At 42.4% G+C, this 15,511-nt stretch overlaps 2 protein-coding genes across 2 annotated transcripts in view; both read left to right on the top strand.

Moving 5' to 3' along the window:
- The window catches only part of LOC141127178 (cyclin-dependent kinase 8), a 145,698-nt gene extending 131,582 nt beyond the window's left edge, over window positions 1-14,116 (top strand). The window contains exons 11-13 of the mRNA XM_073613403.1: window positions 1,217-1,295; window positions 2,498-2,656; window positions 10,165-14,116. Of these exons, the coding sequence (XP_073469504.1) occupies window positions 1,217-1,295; window positions 2,498-2,656; window positions 10,165-10,290 (364 nt within the window). The 3' untranslated portion in view covers window positions 10,291-14,116. The remainder of the gene's footprint in view (window positions 1-1,216; window positions 1,296-2,497; window positions 2,657-10,164) is intronic.
- The window catches only part of LOC141127179 (cyclin-dependent kinase 8-like), a 314,815-nt gene that overhangs the window by 86,093 nt on the left and 213,211 nt on the right, over window positions 1-15,511 (top strand). The gene's annotated exons all lie outside the window — the stretch shown is intronic.

Raw genomic sequence — 15,511 nt, 5'->3', positions numbered from 1 at the left:
ACCAGGTACGTGATTTTGCCTGCCCGTGCCATTCTGCCGACGTATATCGTCGTTAGGGGGTCGGCAAGTGGTTAAAAGCGGACAAGGAAAGGGACATATTTTCTACTAGGGATGAGGGGTTCTAGCAAACCTGTTACTTTGCCCTTTTAAATCTGAGCATAATTTAACCATTTTAAATGTGTATGTAATCTGTGTTAGACCCCATACACACTACAACTTTTGTCTGATTTTCCTTTTAGATTTACCAAAACCATGTAGTGCAAGGGCCTGCCTGATACAAATACAAATTGAAACTCTTAAGGTTTGACCTCATATTATATGGTTTTGGTAAATCTGAAGGAAAAAATCTACAGAAAATTGTATAGTGTGCCAAAAGATTAGTAAGATTTTCAGCCACTCTTGTGTGTTCACACACCTCGGTCACACTCAGTCTGAGAGATGACAATACGATCATCCAGTGGAGTTTTACAGCCTACTATGTTCTGCTTATTGGATTTGGCAGAATGATGATTTAATTGTCCTTTTAGTATATTGGAGGCAGAGAAGCGAAAGGAAAGCAGAGCCAGATTATTTGGGTCCTAGTCTGCATCATCAGAGTGGCATAATTGTATGGATTACAAGACTACCTGAACAGAATCACAAATACCATGTTAAACAGTAGTACCATGTTAAATACCAGGTTAAACAGTTTACATAATGCATATGTATTTAAACTTTGTATCTACTAGTTAGTAATTTAGTTGGGCATTATCTGAACGTTATTTTTTGTCGGGCCATTCTAAGGCACTATTTGGCTGATATGGTGTACAATGATCAGTTCACACTTCTGCAATGGATTGAAATGGGTCACATGTCTCAGTGTCTAAAACAGGGGTCATCAAACTATGGCCCTCCAGCTGTTCTGCAACTACAATTCCCATCGTGCCTAGCCATGTCTGTGAATCTCAGTTTGACAATGCCTCATGGGATGTGTAGTTCCGCAACAGCTGGAGGGCTGTAGTTTGAAGATCTCTGGTCTAAAAGCTCTGACCGTGAAGTGAAAGATATTCTTCTGGTGGTACTTTCATTATTCCCTTTGGACAGCACGCTATAAGTGTACTTTTAGCACCAGTCAGCCCACGTGCTGAAGTGTCAGCCACTGTCCCCAGTGTATGCACACTTTAGTGATGTTTTCTGTATGAGTGAAAACCTGCTATAACAAGTGCTTTCTTTGTAGTGTGTTTGCAGGCTGTCAGATACCATACCCTAAACGGGAGTTCTTGACAGAAGAGGAGCCTGAGGATAAGGGAGACAAAGTATGTGTCACGCATTGCTCCTTTTTTTTTTTTTTTTCTTTTTTTATTCATTACATGTATACAAATCCCAGATATTTGCATTGCATTCTTAAAATTAAGTGGCGTATTCCTCAGTGCCAGTCAGTGGCTTCAGATTACTTTTTATATGTAAATAGTTTATCATAATAATGAAATAGTCCTTCTTGCATGTGTTTTTGGGCAATCTTCATTAGAAAATTGACACTTTTTACTCTCCTGAGGTTTATAAACAGAATATTCACAATCCATTAACATCAGGCGGAACTGAATCTGTTAGCTATACTTGTAATATTTACATGTCTATAATGAAACCTACTAATACTCTCCCTTGGCTCATAGCTGGCCCAGCATGAGCAAGGTATGCCTCTTTTTTGCATTGTATTGAGATAGGCTTAAAGTGTTACTAAACCCACAACAGTAATATTGGTCTGTAGATGTAGTAAAACATGCTTGTTATGCTCAATGTGGAATCTAAGGGGTTAATCCTCCACATTGTGTAAAAAGGCTGTGTGATCCTGTCTTCTCTGATCCTCCCCTTCCACTGTCCCCAATCCATCTCCTGATAAGACCGAGCCTTTGGAGTTACTCTGCACATGCTCAGTTTGGTGTGTGTCTCGCTTGAGTGTTTTTTTCTTGGGAGAGTGCATGTGATCAGCACAGGGCCAATCAGCACTGTCCAGACAGAGGCTCAGTGGTCCTGCAGCCTCATAGGATGGTCAGAGTAGAATGAAAACTCCTGCTACAAGCTTTAACCAGATACTGATAGCATTCACAAGACTGCTCTAACTGGTTTTGAGATAAGGTGTTTAGCAGTTTATATTTACTAAAATAATTGCATTTTCCATGTTTACTGTGGGAGACCAGATATAGTGAATGCAGGGTTCTGGGTCTAGTAACACTTTAAGCCATCATCCATATTTTAAAAAAATGTGGGAGGGTTAAAGTATTGTCTATAGAATCCAGATTTCCCTTGTCCGTTTGCTGGTTCAAATTGAAAAAAAGGGGACTTGTTTTTTTATAATTTGTCTTTCCTTCACACCACCTTCTTAAAGCTTTCTTACCCTTTTTGTCAGCTGCTGCCGTCAATGTTTTGACGTTCTGCAAATGCTTTACAGCTGCAGACTATCGATATTGCATTATTCCATTCATGACATTGTTTTTTTGTTTTTTTTTAATCCATAAAGAAAAACCAACAGCAGCAGCAAGGCAATAATCATACCAATGGGACCGGGCACCCAGGAAACCAAGACAACAGCCACGCACAAGGACCGCCGCTGAAGAAAGTGAGAGTTGTCCCCCCTACCACTACCTCAGGTGGACTCATCATGACCTCAGATTATCAGGTACAAGTTAGCAAACTGGGACTGCAATCTAATTCTTTACATCACATTGGAGTAACAGCATGAATAGTATATCTCTACTTTGAACTGACACTATTGCATTAATATCTGGACTTAAAATGGGTTTTTCTGGGGGTTTGTACCATGTGATGTATACAGCATTCCTATGATTTTGTGTCACAATAATATTTTGCACCTTTTAAAAAAAATCGTTAAGCCCAGAAAAAAAAAACATAAGAAGAATCTTTATCATGCATAAGTATTCACCCCTCCTCCAAAAATCTACATTTTGTAGAGCCACCATTTGCTGCAATTACAGCCGCAAGTCTCTTGGAGTACAGTCAGTGGTGGAAGTATAGTGGTCGATAGTGGGCCCCATGCTGCAGGGGGCCCTTGAGGGCCCCCTCTATACCTCGATAAGAGGAGCGGCAGGGGTGGCTGTAACCTAGCTCCCCGATCCGTCTCCCCCTACAATGTAGTACCCGGCAGGAAGAGGTAAGGTAAAGCACTGCCGAATTTTACACTGCCTGAACACTGCCTCCTGACCGCCTGTTTTAACCCCTTAAATGCATTACTATGCTGCAACTGCATGCAATGCACACAGTTGCAGAGTGGTTGCAGTGCAGCCCCATTCACTTAGGGGTATACTTCAAGGGTGCCCTGAATGCAAAAAGATTGAGAAACTCTGGCATAGAGGAACCAATCCCTCCATTTTCCTCCTGCAGCCCCTGAATGCCTGTGGGAGGGAGAGGAGGAGAAGCGGGGGGAAATGGAGAAATCGTTTCTTTATATGCAGCCACCCACTTGCGACCGGACCCTGTTGTTCCGCCACCGGGTTCAGAGGAAAGGGTCCTGTCAGTGGGGCCCTGAAGGTTCTAGTTACGCCACTGGGTACAGTATATTACTATTGGCTTGCCACATCTAGCCAATGCTCATTCTTAAGGGCAAAACTGCTCCATCTCCAAGTTAGATGGGTTGTGTTGCTGTACAGCAATCTTCAAGTTATGCCACAGGTTCTCAGTTGGATTGAGGACTGGGCTTTCACTGAGCCAATGTAAATAATTGTGTTTCCTATTTAACCACTCGAGTTTAGCTTTAGCAGTATATTTGGGGTCATTCTACTGCTGAAAGGTGAACCTCCATCCCAGTCCCAGTCTCTTTTCCATCACTTTTAATCCTGAGCATTTTTTCAGTCTCTGTCGATGAAAAGAAATTCCCACAGCACGATTCTGTAACCACCATGCTTCATTGTGGAAACTGTGTTCTTAGGGTAATAGGAGGTTATAGGGTTCCACTACATATAGCATTTTTGGGGGGGGGCGCGGCGTGTTCGACTTCCAGTATGTGTGGAGCCTTTTCTTAGAGCTCCGGACCGCGCTAAGATCCTTCAACTATCCTGCTAAGCCCCAGTCTTGATATTTTGCTACCCATCTACCAGACCTGACTTGGGAACACGTCAAGCACCTGAAAATTGTAAAATACGGCTAGAGGCTCGCTCGGTTCACCCACAAGGCAAGCCAAGATTGCGCATGATCAGCAGAAGAACAATGCAGCTCTCCAGCCCCTGATAGCCGCCTGTGGACCTGAGTGGGACACGGAATGGTTGGACCCAGCTGATTCATTGGCAATTCCCCTGCCCTCTCCCTCACCTGAACCAGGGGAGGGGTGGCTCTGGTGCACAGGTAAGAGATCCGACACGAACGCAGATAATGGACAATATTAAGAGCTACCACGCTTCGCTATTCACACAGATTGAAACTGTAAGGGTGGACTTTGCTCTCCTGAAGGATGACGGGCACAAAATTAGACACGGGGTCACTAATGCTGAACAGCGCATTAGCGAGGTAAAGGATGACCTCAATCCACTGATGGTGCAGATGAGGGATGTAACGGCAGACCACAAGTCACAGGAGGCTAAACTGGGAGATATTGAGGAATGGCTCCGCCGGAATAACCTCTGATTCCTGGGATTCCCGGAAGGATCAGAAGGCAAACGTCCTGAGGAGTTCCTGCTATTTCAGATTAAGAAATCCTTAACTGTTTAAGTACTGTCGAGCTACTATAGATTGATCTTCAAGCAATGCGGTTCATTTAATGCTCTGCTGAAAACATACTCCCCCTTAATCTTCCTGTCTGGCTGGACTAGGAAGACTTCCCCCCTCTAGGGTGACTGTTATTCAATGTTCGGGGTGAAAGCCTATGGAATGTTTGGTGCTAAGGGCAGGGTGGGGGGGCTGGGTTTTGGGATCCTTTGTTCTGTATCAAAGTTCTTTTTGTTTTTTTGTTTTTCTAGCCTTTCATGCCCATGAATGCAGCCTTCTGGTGCTCATGAATGCAGCTTCACTGTGCCCATGAATACTGACTTGCCATGGATGATGGATCACACACACAGCGGGCGTCTCCCGCTGTGTGTCACAGAGCTGGGTCTGTGTTCGGCGGCGCTGTAACAAGGTCCCGTTCCCCCTGGACCGGCTCGTGTGATAGGCGGAACACTGATTCAATCAGTGTTCAATCTACTATCACAGCGCCGCCGAACACAGACCCAGCTCCGTGACACACAGCGGGAGATGCCCGCTGTGTGTGCGATACACAAGAGCAGGAGGAGAGAGAGAGAGGGGGGAGCGCTGCAGCCTCAGCTTAGCTTTAAGCGGCCCCAGGGCAATCCGGTCCAGCCTCTGGCTGACAGTTTCCCAGCTAAAACCTTCTGGCAGTAGTGGTGCAGGCTTTTTTACAAGCGCCCCCCCCCGGCTGCTCTGATTGCCGCACAACTACTTCCAGAAGCGATCAGCCAGGAAACTGTCAGCCTGGTCCGCTCCTGCTCCTCACTCGACATTCACTAAATTCCACTAGCAAAATGTGAGCAGGCGAGTGGAATTTTTGAGAGCTGTTAATAAGATGATGCAGATGTATGACATGATGCACATATTCTGGTCATATGCTACAAGGCTATGACTGATTACCGTTAATGTTGTACTTCATATGAATAAGCATAGAGTACTGTAATTATACATTATTTTTGAAATATGAATAAAATGTATCCTTTAAAAAAAACATAGCATTTCCCAAGGTGGCCAAAACAATTCATTTTTAGTCTCATATGACCAGGGAACCACCTTCCATGTGTTTAAAGATTTCTGTTTCTTTGTGTCCTGTTATATATTAAAAAAAATCTTATTCATAAAGAACAGTAGAAGGCTTGATAATTTACAGACCTGGTACTTGTTTGGGCACTGGCAAACCTTTCTGGTCACACCCACTAAGCACCATCTCTATAACCTTATCCCATTCACTTTTTTGGTAGTGTTCTAAGGTGAGGGACCTCTTCTCCCTTATGAAGAAATGGCTCTTGACTAGTTTATTATTTTACTTTGGATTGTGAAAGCAGAACTACACTGCATCTGAGCCCCACCAACCAAAAATGTGATTTAATTTATTTTTAACATACAAAGCAAACTCTCCCATCCATCCATGCCTCCATGCTTTATTTTGCTGAGAAATCACTTTGAAAAACCACTCCCCTAGCATTTCTGTCCGTGGCTATCTTGAGAAAGGGCAGATGATTTATGTAGCATTTACTTCCAGGAATCCGTCTGCCTTTAGCTCAGGCATGTAGGCAGAAGGGTGTGTTTTAGCTGAGAAAACCCCTCCTCCCCTCTGGAAGACTCCTGGGATGTATGACATCATTTACCTAGGTCTGGAAACCAAGTAACTGAAGAAATGTAAAGAGAAAAAAGTTTAAAACAAGTAAATATGAGATACTTTCCTATTTACTAATGCTAGCAGCATAAGGATTAAAAATAGTCCATGTTGATTGAGAGGGCGAAGTTCCACTTTAAATCAGTTCTTCAATGAACTCTTCACTGTGTCTTAAAGCCACAATAGAAGCTTTGCTTTGCATCTGGATCCGCACAACATCCGTAAAGCCTTGGGTGCTGCACACTGCAGGGAAAGCCTTTTAACCACTTCCCGCCCGGCCTATAGCAGAATGACGGGCGGGCGTTGGTTCAGTTATCCTGACTGGGCGTCATATGCCGTCAGTCTGACACACCTCTACACCGATCACGGTAGAGGCTCTTTACCACGTGATCAGCTGTGTCCAATCACGGCTGATCACGATGTAAATAGAAAGAGCCTTTGATCGGCTTTTCCTCACTCGCGTCTGACAGACACGAGTAGAGGAGAGCCAATCGGCGTGTCTCCTGACGGGGGGTCTGCGATGATTGTTTATCAGCGCCGCCCCCCCCTCGGATGCCCACACTGGACCACCAGGGAAGCCACCAGGGAAGCACCTAACATGTGGATGGCCAGGTACATCCCCCATGGCTATCCACATGTGAAAATTGATGCCCATCATATGCCAATCAGTGCCCACAAATGGGCACTGACTGGCACCTCTGTGGCACAATAAAAACAGTGATGCCCATCCGTGCCGCCATGTCAGTGCCCGTCAGTGCAGCCATATCAGTGCCCGTCAGTGCAGCCATATCAGTGCCCGTCAGTGCAGCCATATCAGCGCCCGTCAGTGCAGCCATATCAGCGCCCGTCAGTGCAGCCATATCAGCGCCCGTCAGTGCAGCCATATCAGCGCCCGTCAGTGCAGCCATATCAGCGCCCGTCAGTGCAGCCATATCAGCGCCCGTCAGTGCAGCCATATCAGCGCCCGTCAGTGCAGCCATATCAGCGCCCGTCAGTGCAGCCATATCAGCGCCCGTCAGTGCAGCCATATCAGCGCCCGTCAGTGCAGCCATATCAGCGCCCGTCAGTGCAGCCATATCAGCGCCCGTCAGTGCAGCCATATCAGCGCCCGTTAGTGCAGCCATATCAGCGCCCGTCAGTGCAGCCATATCAGCGCCCGTCAGTGCAGCCATATCAGCGCCCGTCAGTGCAGCCATATCAGCGCCCGTCAGTGCAGCCATATCAGCGCCCGTCAGTGCAGCCATATCAGCGCCCGTCAGTGCAGCCATATCAGCGCCCGTCAGTGCAGCCATATCAGCGCCCGTCAGTGCAGCCATATCAGCGCCCGTCAGTGCAGCCATATCAGCGCCCGTCAGCGCAGCCATATCAGCGCCCGTCAGCGCAGCCATATCAGCGCCTGTCATTGAAGAAGAAAACGTACTTATTTACAAAAAATTTTAACAAACAAAAACTTTTTTTTTTCAAAATTTTCTGGCTTTTTTTATTTGTTGCGCAAAAATTAAAAATCGCAGAGGTGACAGGCTGGAAGTCTGCGACTCAGCTGATATCTTAAAAACTTTTGTTCAATTCTATGAAGAACTATATAAGTCTCGGGCTCCTCTGGGGACGAAGGAATTGCTGACTTACATGACAGACATTGATCTACCTAAGTTGACGGAAGACGACAGTACTGCTTTGGAATCTGGAATTACGGTGGGGGAGGTGGAGGAGGCGATTGCCTCTTTTCCCCCTAGGAAGTCCCCTGGTCTAGATGGCCTCCCCTCGGAATGGTATTGCACTTTTCGGTATGGTCTGGCTCCTCGCTTGTTTAAGGTGTTCAATGCGGCTAGATTGGACGGTAGATTGCCTCCATCTATGAGGGAGGCCTTGGTTGTCCTGATCCCTAAGGGGGGGAAGGACCCCCGAGAATGTGACTCCTATCGTCCGATCTCGCTGATGAACGTTGACACAAAAATCCTGGCCAAAATACTTGCAGGCAGGTTACAAACAGTTATCCCAAAATTGGTAGATGCGGATCTAACGGGATTTATTCAGGGAGGGTGCGCACAGATGAACATCAGGAGACTCTTTGTGATCTTCAAACTGCCCATGACAACTCCGGGACTAGAATAGTAGCCTCCTTAGATACAAAGAAGGCCTTTGACTCCGTGGAGTGGTCATATTTGTTCCACCTATTGGAGTCCTATGGCTTTGGCCCTGTTTTCATTTCCTGGGTACGGCTCTTGTACACAGATCCGCTGATTAGACTGAGGGTTAATGGCATTCTTTCAGACCCCCTTCCCTATATTCCGGGGCACCAGGTGGGGGTGTCCACTGGTTGGACACCCCTGCCTGGTTGGGGGGTGGGTTATCTTTTTGTTATGAGATATCTATTTTTATTACTTTGCTGTTTTAATAAAAAAAAAAAAAAAAAAAACACATATATATTGCAAAGTAGAGTAGGGTCAGAGACCCAAATGGCTCATTTAGGATAGATGGATATCTGCACTGTTGTAATGGGTGTGTGATTTCTGCTCTAAAATTAATGATGTAACCCCTATCTGATGTAATGTATGTTTCCTTTTTTCTGTGCACAATAAAAATTCTCTTTAAAACAAGGTGATCAAATACCACCAAAAGAAAGCTCTACTTGTGGGAACAAAATGATAAAAAATTTGTTTGGGTACAGTGTAGCATGACCGCGCAATTGTCATTCAATTTGTGACAGCGCTGAAAGCTGAATATTGTCTTGGGCAGGAAGGTGTATATGTGTCTGGTATTGAAGTGGTTAATGTTGGTTTGTGAACTAGATCCTATGTGGGCATCCATCCCACTTGGTGCAACATCTGTAGCTAGCAGCGGTGTGTTCTACAGGTCCAGCATCATGGTCCATCCCTGTGGAGCCCAGACCCTAAAAACCGTTTTCAAGGATATGCCTATCATGACAGGTGAATTATGACTACATGACAAAAAAAACCCTCAGGCAAAAAGATGAAATGCTCCAGTGTTTCCAGTGTTGTGTAAATGCAGATTATGTCAGGGATCCAAAAAGAAAGGGATCCATGGTCCTTACATGCTCTCATTGTGGCTTTTATTATTCAGAGGGGTAGAAGCCTTCACCTTTCAGACCCGAGAAGAGGAAGATCTGGGCTGCTCTGTGCAAAACCACTGCACAGAGCAGGTAAGTATGACACGTTTGTTATTTTTACATGAAAAACTGACTTTAGTATCACTTTAAGGCACAAAAGTGACAATGCTCAAAAATTGTTGTAAAAATGCATGTCGGTGCAAAATAAAGTCTTTTGGGACTATTAACTTTTTCAGCCCTAAAAGGTTTCACCCCCTCCTGACCAGAGCATTTTTTGCGATATGGCACTGCAATGCTTTAACTGGCAACTGGAAAAGAAATGGATCTGTGGTCTTTACATGCTCTCATTGTAGCTTTCATTATTCACAGGGGTAGAAGCCTTCAAATTCCAACTCTATGCTTTGTCAGGGCTCTCCATGACATAAAATTCTTGACAAAACCATTGGTTGGCCAATAAAATGTATGTTTGCTGTAATCTGTTTCAAAACATTTCATTTTCACATTCAGTGGATTTTTTTTTTTCTGGACTCAAAATTTTTATGTATTAAACAAGCCCTCAATTATTGCTGATTTTTTTTTTTTTTTTTTTTTCTTTCTACAAAAGTGTGATAATTATCAAAGTTGGTCACCTGGCTGAACAGAATAGTGTAAACCTTGTAAATTGAACCTTTTTGTGTATTTTTTTTTCATATATTCAGTACCAAACACGGTTTTATCTTTTTCTTTCTTTCTTTCTCTTTTTTTCCAGCGTTCCAATCCACATGCTGCCTATCCAAACCCTGGACCAAGCACATCACAACCTCAGAGCAGCATGGGATATTCGACTACCTCCCAGCAGCCTCCACAGTACTCCCATCAGACACATCGGTACTAGAGTGTGTACCAGGAAAAACGTAAATGCACTGTTGCTTGGGCTGCAGGACTGAGCTTGTAGCCGCCTGCCTGGAGCCTGGCTTTGGAATGTACTGTACAACCACACCTTGACAATGTCCAGCAGCCAAGTCACACATTTCTCAGAATGTAGAATCCCACGGGGAGGTTTCAAGAGAGCGCAAGTTCTAGCACAGTCCATATTGTGAATTTGCTACTTCCATAGTATACTTGAAAATGGTTCAATGCGACCAATGCATTTCTTTCAGTGATGCTAACAGTTAAAGCTGTGAAGTATGCTTGGAACAAACTGTTTTTCGTTATTGTATGTGGTGACTATTAGTATATTATCTGACCAATAATACCTTGATATTTTTTTTTTTCCCTATGTTCAAGTAATGGCTCATAAACATCGCACAAAGCTCAAGGCTAATCCTAGTCAGATAAGCTTTTTTTTTTTTTTTTTTTTTTTTTTCCTTTCTTTCATTTTAATGCTTAGGTGATAGCAAAGAATTATCACGATCAGTATTTTTGTTGACCAGAAAATTTGTTACATTTTATCCCTGTTATAAAACCTTTCTTGTATGGTCCTCCCAAAGATTTTAAGGGTTAATATAGATGGACACAGAGTCTGCCATTCAGTTGATAATTGGATGCGATAGCTGCACGATGAGCTACATTCAGGTAATCTCCCGGTGAGTGCATTTTTTTTTAGTGTGTATGAAAGAAGCTGACCATACATGACTTTCTCTTTTTAGTCCGCATCAATTTCCCCATCCTTGCTTAGGGTATGGATGGAAGAATCTTCATTGCAAGCTGATGGGATGCAGGCACTGTTTGTCCAAAATTTGAGCTGTTAAGAGCTTTAGTCTGCTCAACAGTGCCATTGCAGTTTTAAGTGGAAGCTGGCAAGATGATTTACCTACCATCCTAAACTTTTTCTAGTCCTCTGGCAGTAATGGCTGCTCCGCCAAGTTGTCATAGCTGTCACAAAGGGACCTCAATATCTTCAATGGAATTATGTTTTACAAAAAAATAAAGATGGTTGAGTGGGAGCTCTTGTCCTTAAAAAAAAAAAAAAAAAAAAAAATTTTGTTGGGTACTGCGTTATAAAAAAACTCAAATGAATATTGTATTCTTAGAAAAGTATGTGGTTATTGCATGTGTTTGTTATTCAGCACATGAATTGCTTGTTTGTCACATGTCTTGATTTTTATTTTTATTCTCCTTTTTACATACAAACCAAGCTGTCCAGTAAAAGTGACGGGGTTTGGGACAATCATGCACACAGATGTTTGGAGGCATTTTATATGCTTAGAGTAATTTTTTGGCATGTTCCCTCACCCAGGGAGCCACATCTGGTGCATACAGCTTTCATACAAGTGAATACAAGGCTGTGTTCAGAAAAGTGAATTTTTCACGTTTTGGAAATGCATTGCACAAGCATGCGCAGGTAAACCCCTGATGCACAGAAGCATCAGCGTTTACAAGACTATGGCCGCATACAGCTATTCACTTGTATGGCAGTCTGTACGCACTAGCTGCAATTCCCTGGGTGCGGGAAAGTGCCAGAAATTTTCATTTGGCATATAAAATGCCTGCAAACGTCTGGCCATGAGGCCAAACATTGCTGGGGTGCTTAAGCAGCTGCAGGAACAGATTTTCTTATGTTTTTTGTTTTTTAAATGAAGGTTTATACCAGGGATATGCAATTAGTGGACCTCCAGCTGTTGCAAAACTACTAGTCCCATCATGCCTCTGCCTCTGGCTGTCATGCTTGTGGCTGTTAGTCTTGCTATGCCTCATGGGACTTGTAGTTCTGCAACAGCTGGAGGTCCGCTAATTGCATATCCCTGGTTTATACCATGTGAATTACAGGTGACAGTTGTAAGCCCCCAGACAGTGGGTCATTTTCCCTCACCCCTGTTGCTCACAATTTTGCTGAACAGGCTGGTCTGAATGTAGACAAAAAAAAAGGGACAAATGTGGAAATATAAAAAGTAATTTATATTCCAAATATTACATATGTTAACCACATACATTAGAATTATTATTATTATTTTTTTTTTTTTTTATAAAAGTTGAGTCCTCAGGTAGTCTAATAAAATCAGTGGTTGGCTCCTAACATTGGTGTCCATGTATGCAAACTAGAAATTTTGGCAAGCTTTTTATATATTTAAAAATTCACATTTAAAGTGTTTATTCGGCCAATTTTTTTTTTATTTAGTTTTGGATAAAGTGGGGAAAGGTTAGAACCCTTGACATGGTTTTATGCTGTCCAGTGTTCTGTAAGATTTAGCCCTCACTTTCTGTCCTACTGACAATTTACCAAAGTGAGAAGGGAACTCTTAAAGTGTCACTAAACCCACAATTGTAAAATCAGTCTGTATATATGCAGTAAAGCATGCTTGTTATACTCACTGTATAAACCTATGGGGTTAATCCTCAGCATTATGTAAACATGCTGTTTGATCCTGTCTTTGATCCACCCTTCTTTCACTGTCCCCAATCCATCTCCTCATAAGACAGAGCCTTTGGAGAAACTCTGTTTGATGTGTATTGCTAGAGTTTTGGGTTTTTTTTGTTTTTTTTTTTCTTGAGAGGGTGCTTGTGATCAACACAGGGCCAATTAGCACTGTCCAGACAGGGTCAGGGATCCTGCAGCCTCATAGGACAGTTAGAGTAGAATGGAAACTCCTCCTACAAGCTTTAACCAGTGCTCGGCCACACACTGATAGAAGTCACAAGACTGCTATATACTGCTGAGAAAAGGTAATTAGCAGTTTATATTTACTAAAATAATTGTATTTCCATGTTCTGTGTACTGTGGGAGACCAGATATTGTAAATGCAGGGTCCTGGGTTTAATAACACTTTGACAGCAGCTTGAATGCTAGAACCCCTGTCAGAGTCCCTGTTGCAGATTTTACTGTTGCAAGACGGAGCCCCAGACAGCAGTAGAAAACACAACACAAAGGGTTTGTAATCCTTCTGTGCTCTATCCAAAACTGGAAAAACCTTTTAAGCCTAACTTACACTTTAAATATTTTAGGGAAGTGTCCAATTTTATTGCCATTTTAACACACATGCACCAACATCTCAGAATGACATTATTGTAAGAGTCGGGTGTGTATTATTTTCACAGGCAAAAGGGGGATATCTATCAAAGCTTTTAACAGGTCAAGTTATACGTTACAGATGTTGGTGTGTGTTATCAGAAGCTTTAATATATACTAAACCATGCACACACCATGGGGAACCATGCGGATGCAACCACTGTGCAGCAAACCTGTAACTATTACTGCCATGTTCCTTTATCCAAACCTTCTTTAAATATTAATTTTGCTTCTCTTCTTAACTTGACTGGTATTAAAGCTGCTATTTGATAGTTAATAAGTCTGAAACTGATTTGAATCCGTTTGCTGCAGCAAACCCGTAAAACTGATTGAATTTTTTTTTTCTTTTTGGTGTTGCTGAATTGTGAGCATGCTATGGAGTTGTATCAATGCCGAAATAACCAGCATGATAGCTGCTGCTCACCAGAAAAAGCATCTGTTCAGATATTCTTATAAAGCTGGCTTGGTGTAGTGGATTTCAAATCAGTAACTATTTGTTTTTATTTGGTCGGCACCTTATTTTAGGGTGGCTCCTGTTACAGTGGAGAATAAGGGGTAGGAAAGCCTTAGGATTTTCAAGGAAAGACAGAAGCTGTAACATAAAATGTACTGTATCAAACTATTTTACATGAATGACAAGTATTCTGATTACAAATTAATTCAACATTGTTAAAGCAAGGTGTTAAGTAATAAATTTATTTTTCATAAAAGAAAAGGTTACTTTGTGTGTATTTGTTCCTAGTGTAATCAAGAATATTTATTATACTGTTAGTTCACATTAGTCCCTGCCCTCAAGGAGCTTACAATCTATTGTCCCTATGTCATATGCATACATACACACACTAGGGCCATCTCAGACAGGAGCCAAATAACATCCTGCATGTCTTTGCTTGTGTGGGTTTCCTCCCTCACTACAAAGGGAGAACATGCAATCTCCATGAAGATGTCCTGTCCAGAATTCGAACCAAGGTTCCAGGTTTATTTGTGCAGAAGGCGAATTCTGGAGCTATACCAGATACCCTCAGCTGGGAGGAAGCTCTAGGGCAGGCTAAGTGTATACTAGCTATACTGTCTCCAACATGGTCTGAACAATCACTGAAACTTTACAGGAAAAATTCATGCTAATACAGTTTTCAGAAAAAGAATGACTAGAGGACCTGCTTGTGCTGGTGTAGATGGGCCAGTTTGTCAACTGAACGAAATAGCATAAACATACATATTTTTATCATCTCCTCCATATAATGTTGGCATTGTTACAACAGCAGTTTATGAGGTTCCCGTTGCAAACAACTTTGTAGAAAGTGAGGTTAGGTGCAGGAATCCACACTCTCACCCAGTTACCTCCTGTTCAGTACTGTGTGCTAAAGATCCTGCCTGCCATTCGTTTCATAATTGAAACATGTACAGGGTGCTATATGGTGGATTTGCTGACTTAAAAACACTGATGTGCTATCAGCAGGGTATTTTTTTTTTAAATCAACAAAGTTGAATTCTATTGAGTAGAACACAAATACATGGTACAAACGTGTAGGCATATACAGTCCATAAAAAAAAAAAAAAAAAAAAGAGATGTAATCATGTCGCAAAATGATCTGCAATGACTGCATAGCCAACAAGCCTATCATAAGTGGAATAGACATTGCATAATACCTTTTAATGTATGTAATGTTTAATGTACTATTAAAGAAAGGTAAACAGTTAAAGAAGAAAAAAAAGAAAAACAACTGCAAGCTGGCATCAGTTACTTTGTTTTAAAGAAATCTTAAGTCCAGCATGTCAGATAGATCTTAACCACTTCAGCCCCTGAAGGTTTTACCCCCTTCCTGACCAGAGCACTTTTTACAATTTGGCACTGCAACGCTTTAACTGGTAATTGCGCGGTCATGCAATGCTGTACCCAAACGAAATTTGCATCCTTTTTTTGTTCCTCACAAATAGAGCTTTCTTTTGGTGCTTTTTGATCACCTCTGCATTTTTTTTTTTTTTTTTTTTTTTTTTTTTTTTTGCGCTATACACAAAAAAGGGGCAACAATTTTGAAAAAAACAATGTTTTACTTTTTGCTATAATATCCCCAAAAAGTTTTTAAAATACAAATTTCTTCATCAGCTT

The sequence above is a fragment of the Aquarana catesbeiana genome, linkage group LG02 (genome assembly GCF_042186555.1).
Source record: "Aquarana catesbeiana isolate 2022-GZ linkage group LG02, ASM4218655v1, whole genome shotgun sequence".
Classification (NCBI taxonomy): domain Eukaryota; kingdom Metazoa; phylum Chordata; class Amphibia; order Anura; family Ranidae; genus Aquarana; species Aquarana catesbeiana.
Note: the sequence above shows the minus strand (reverse complement) of the source record. Positions and strands in the feature narration are given on the sequence as shown.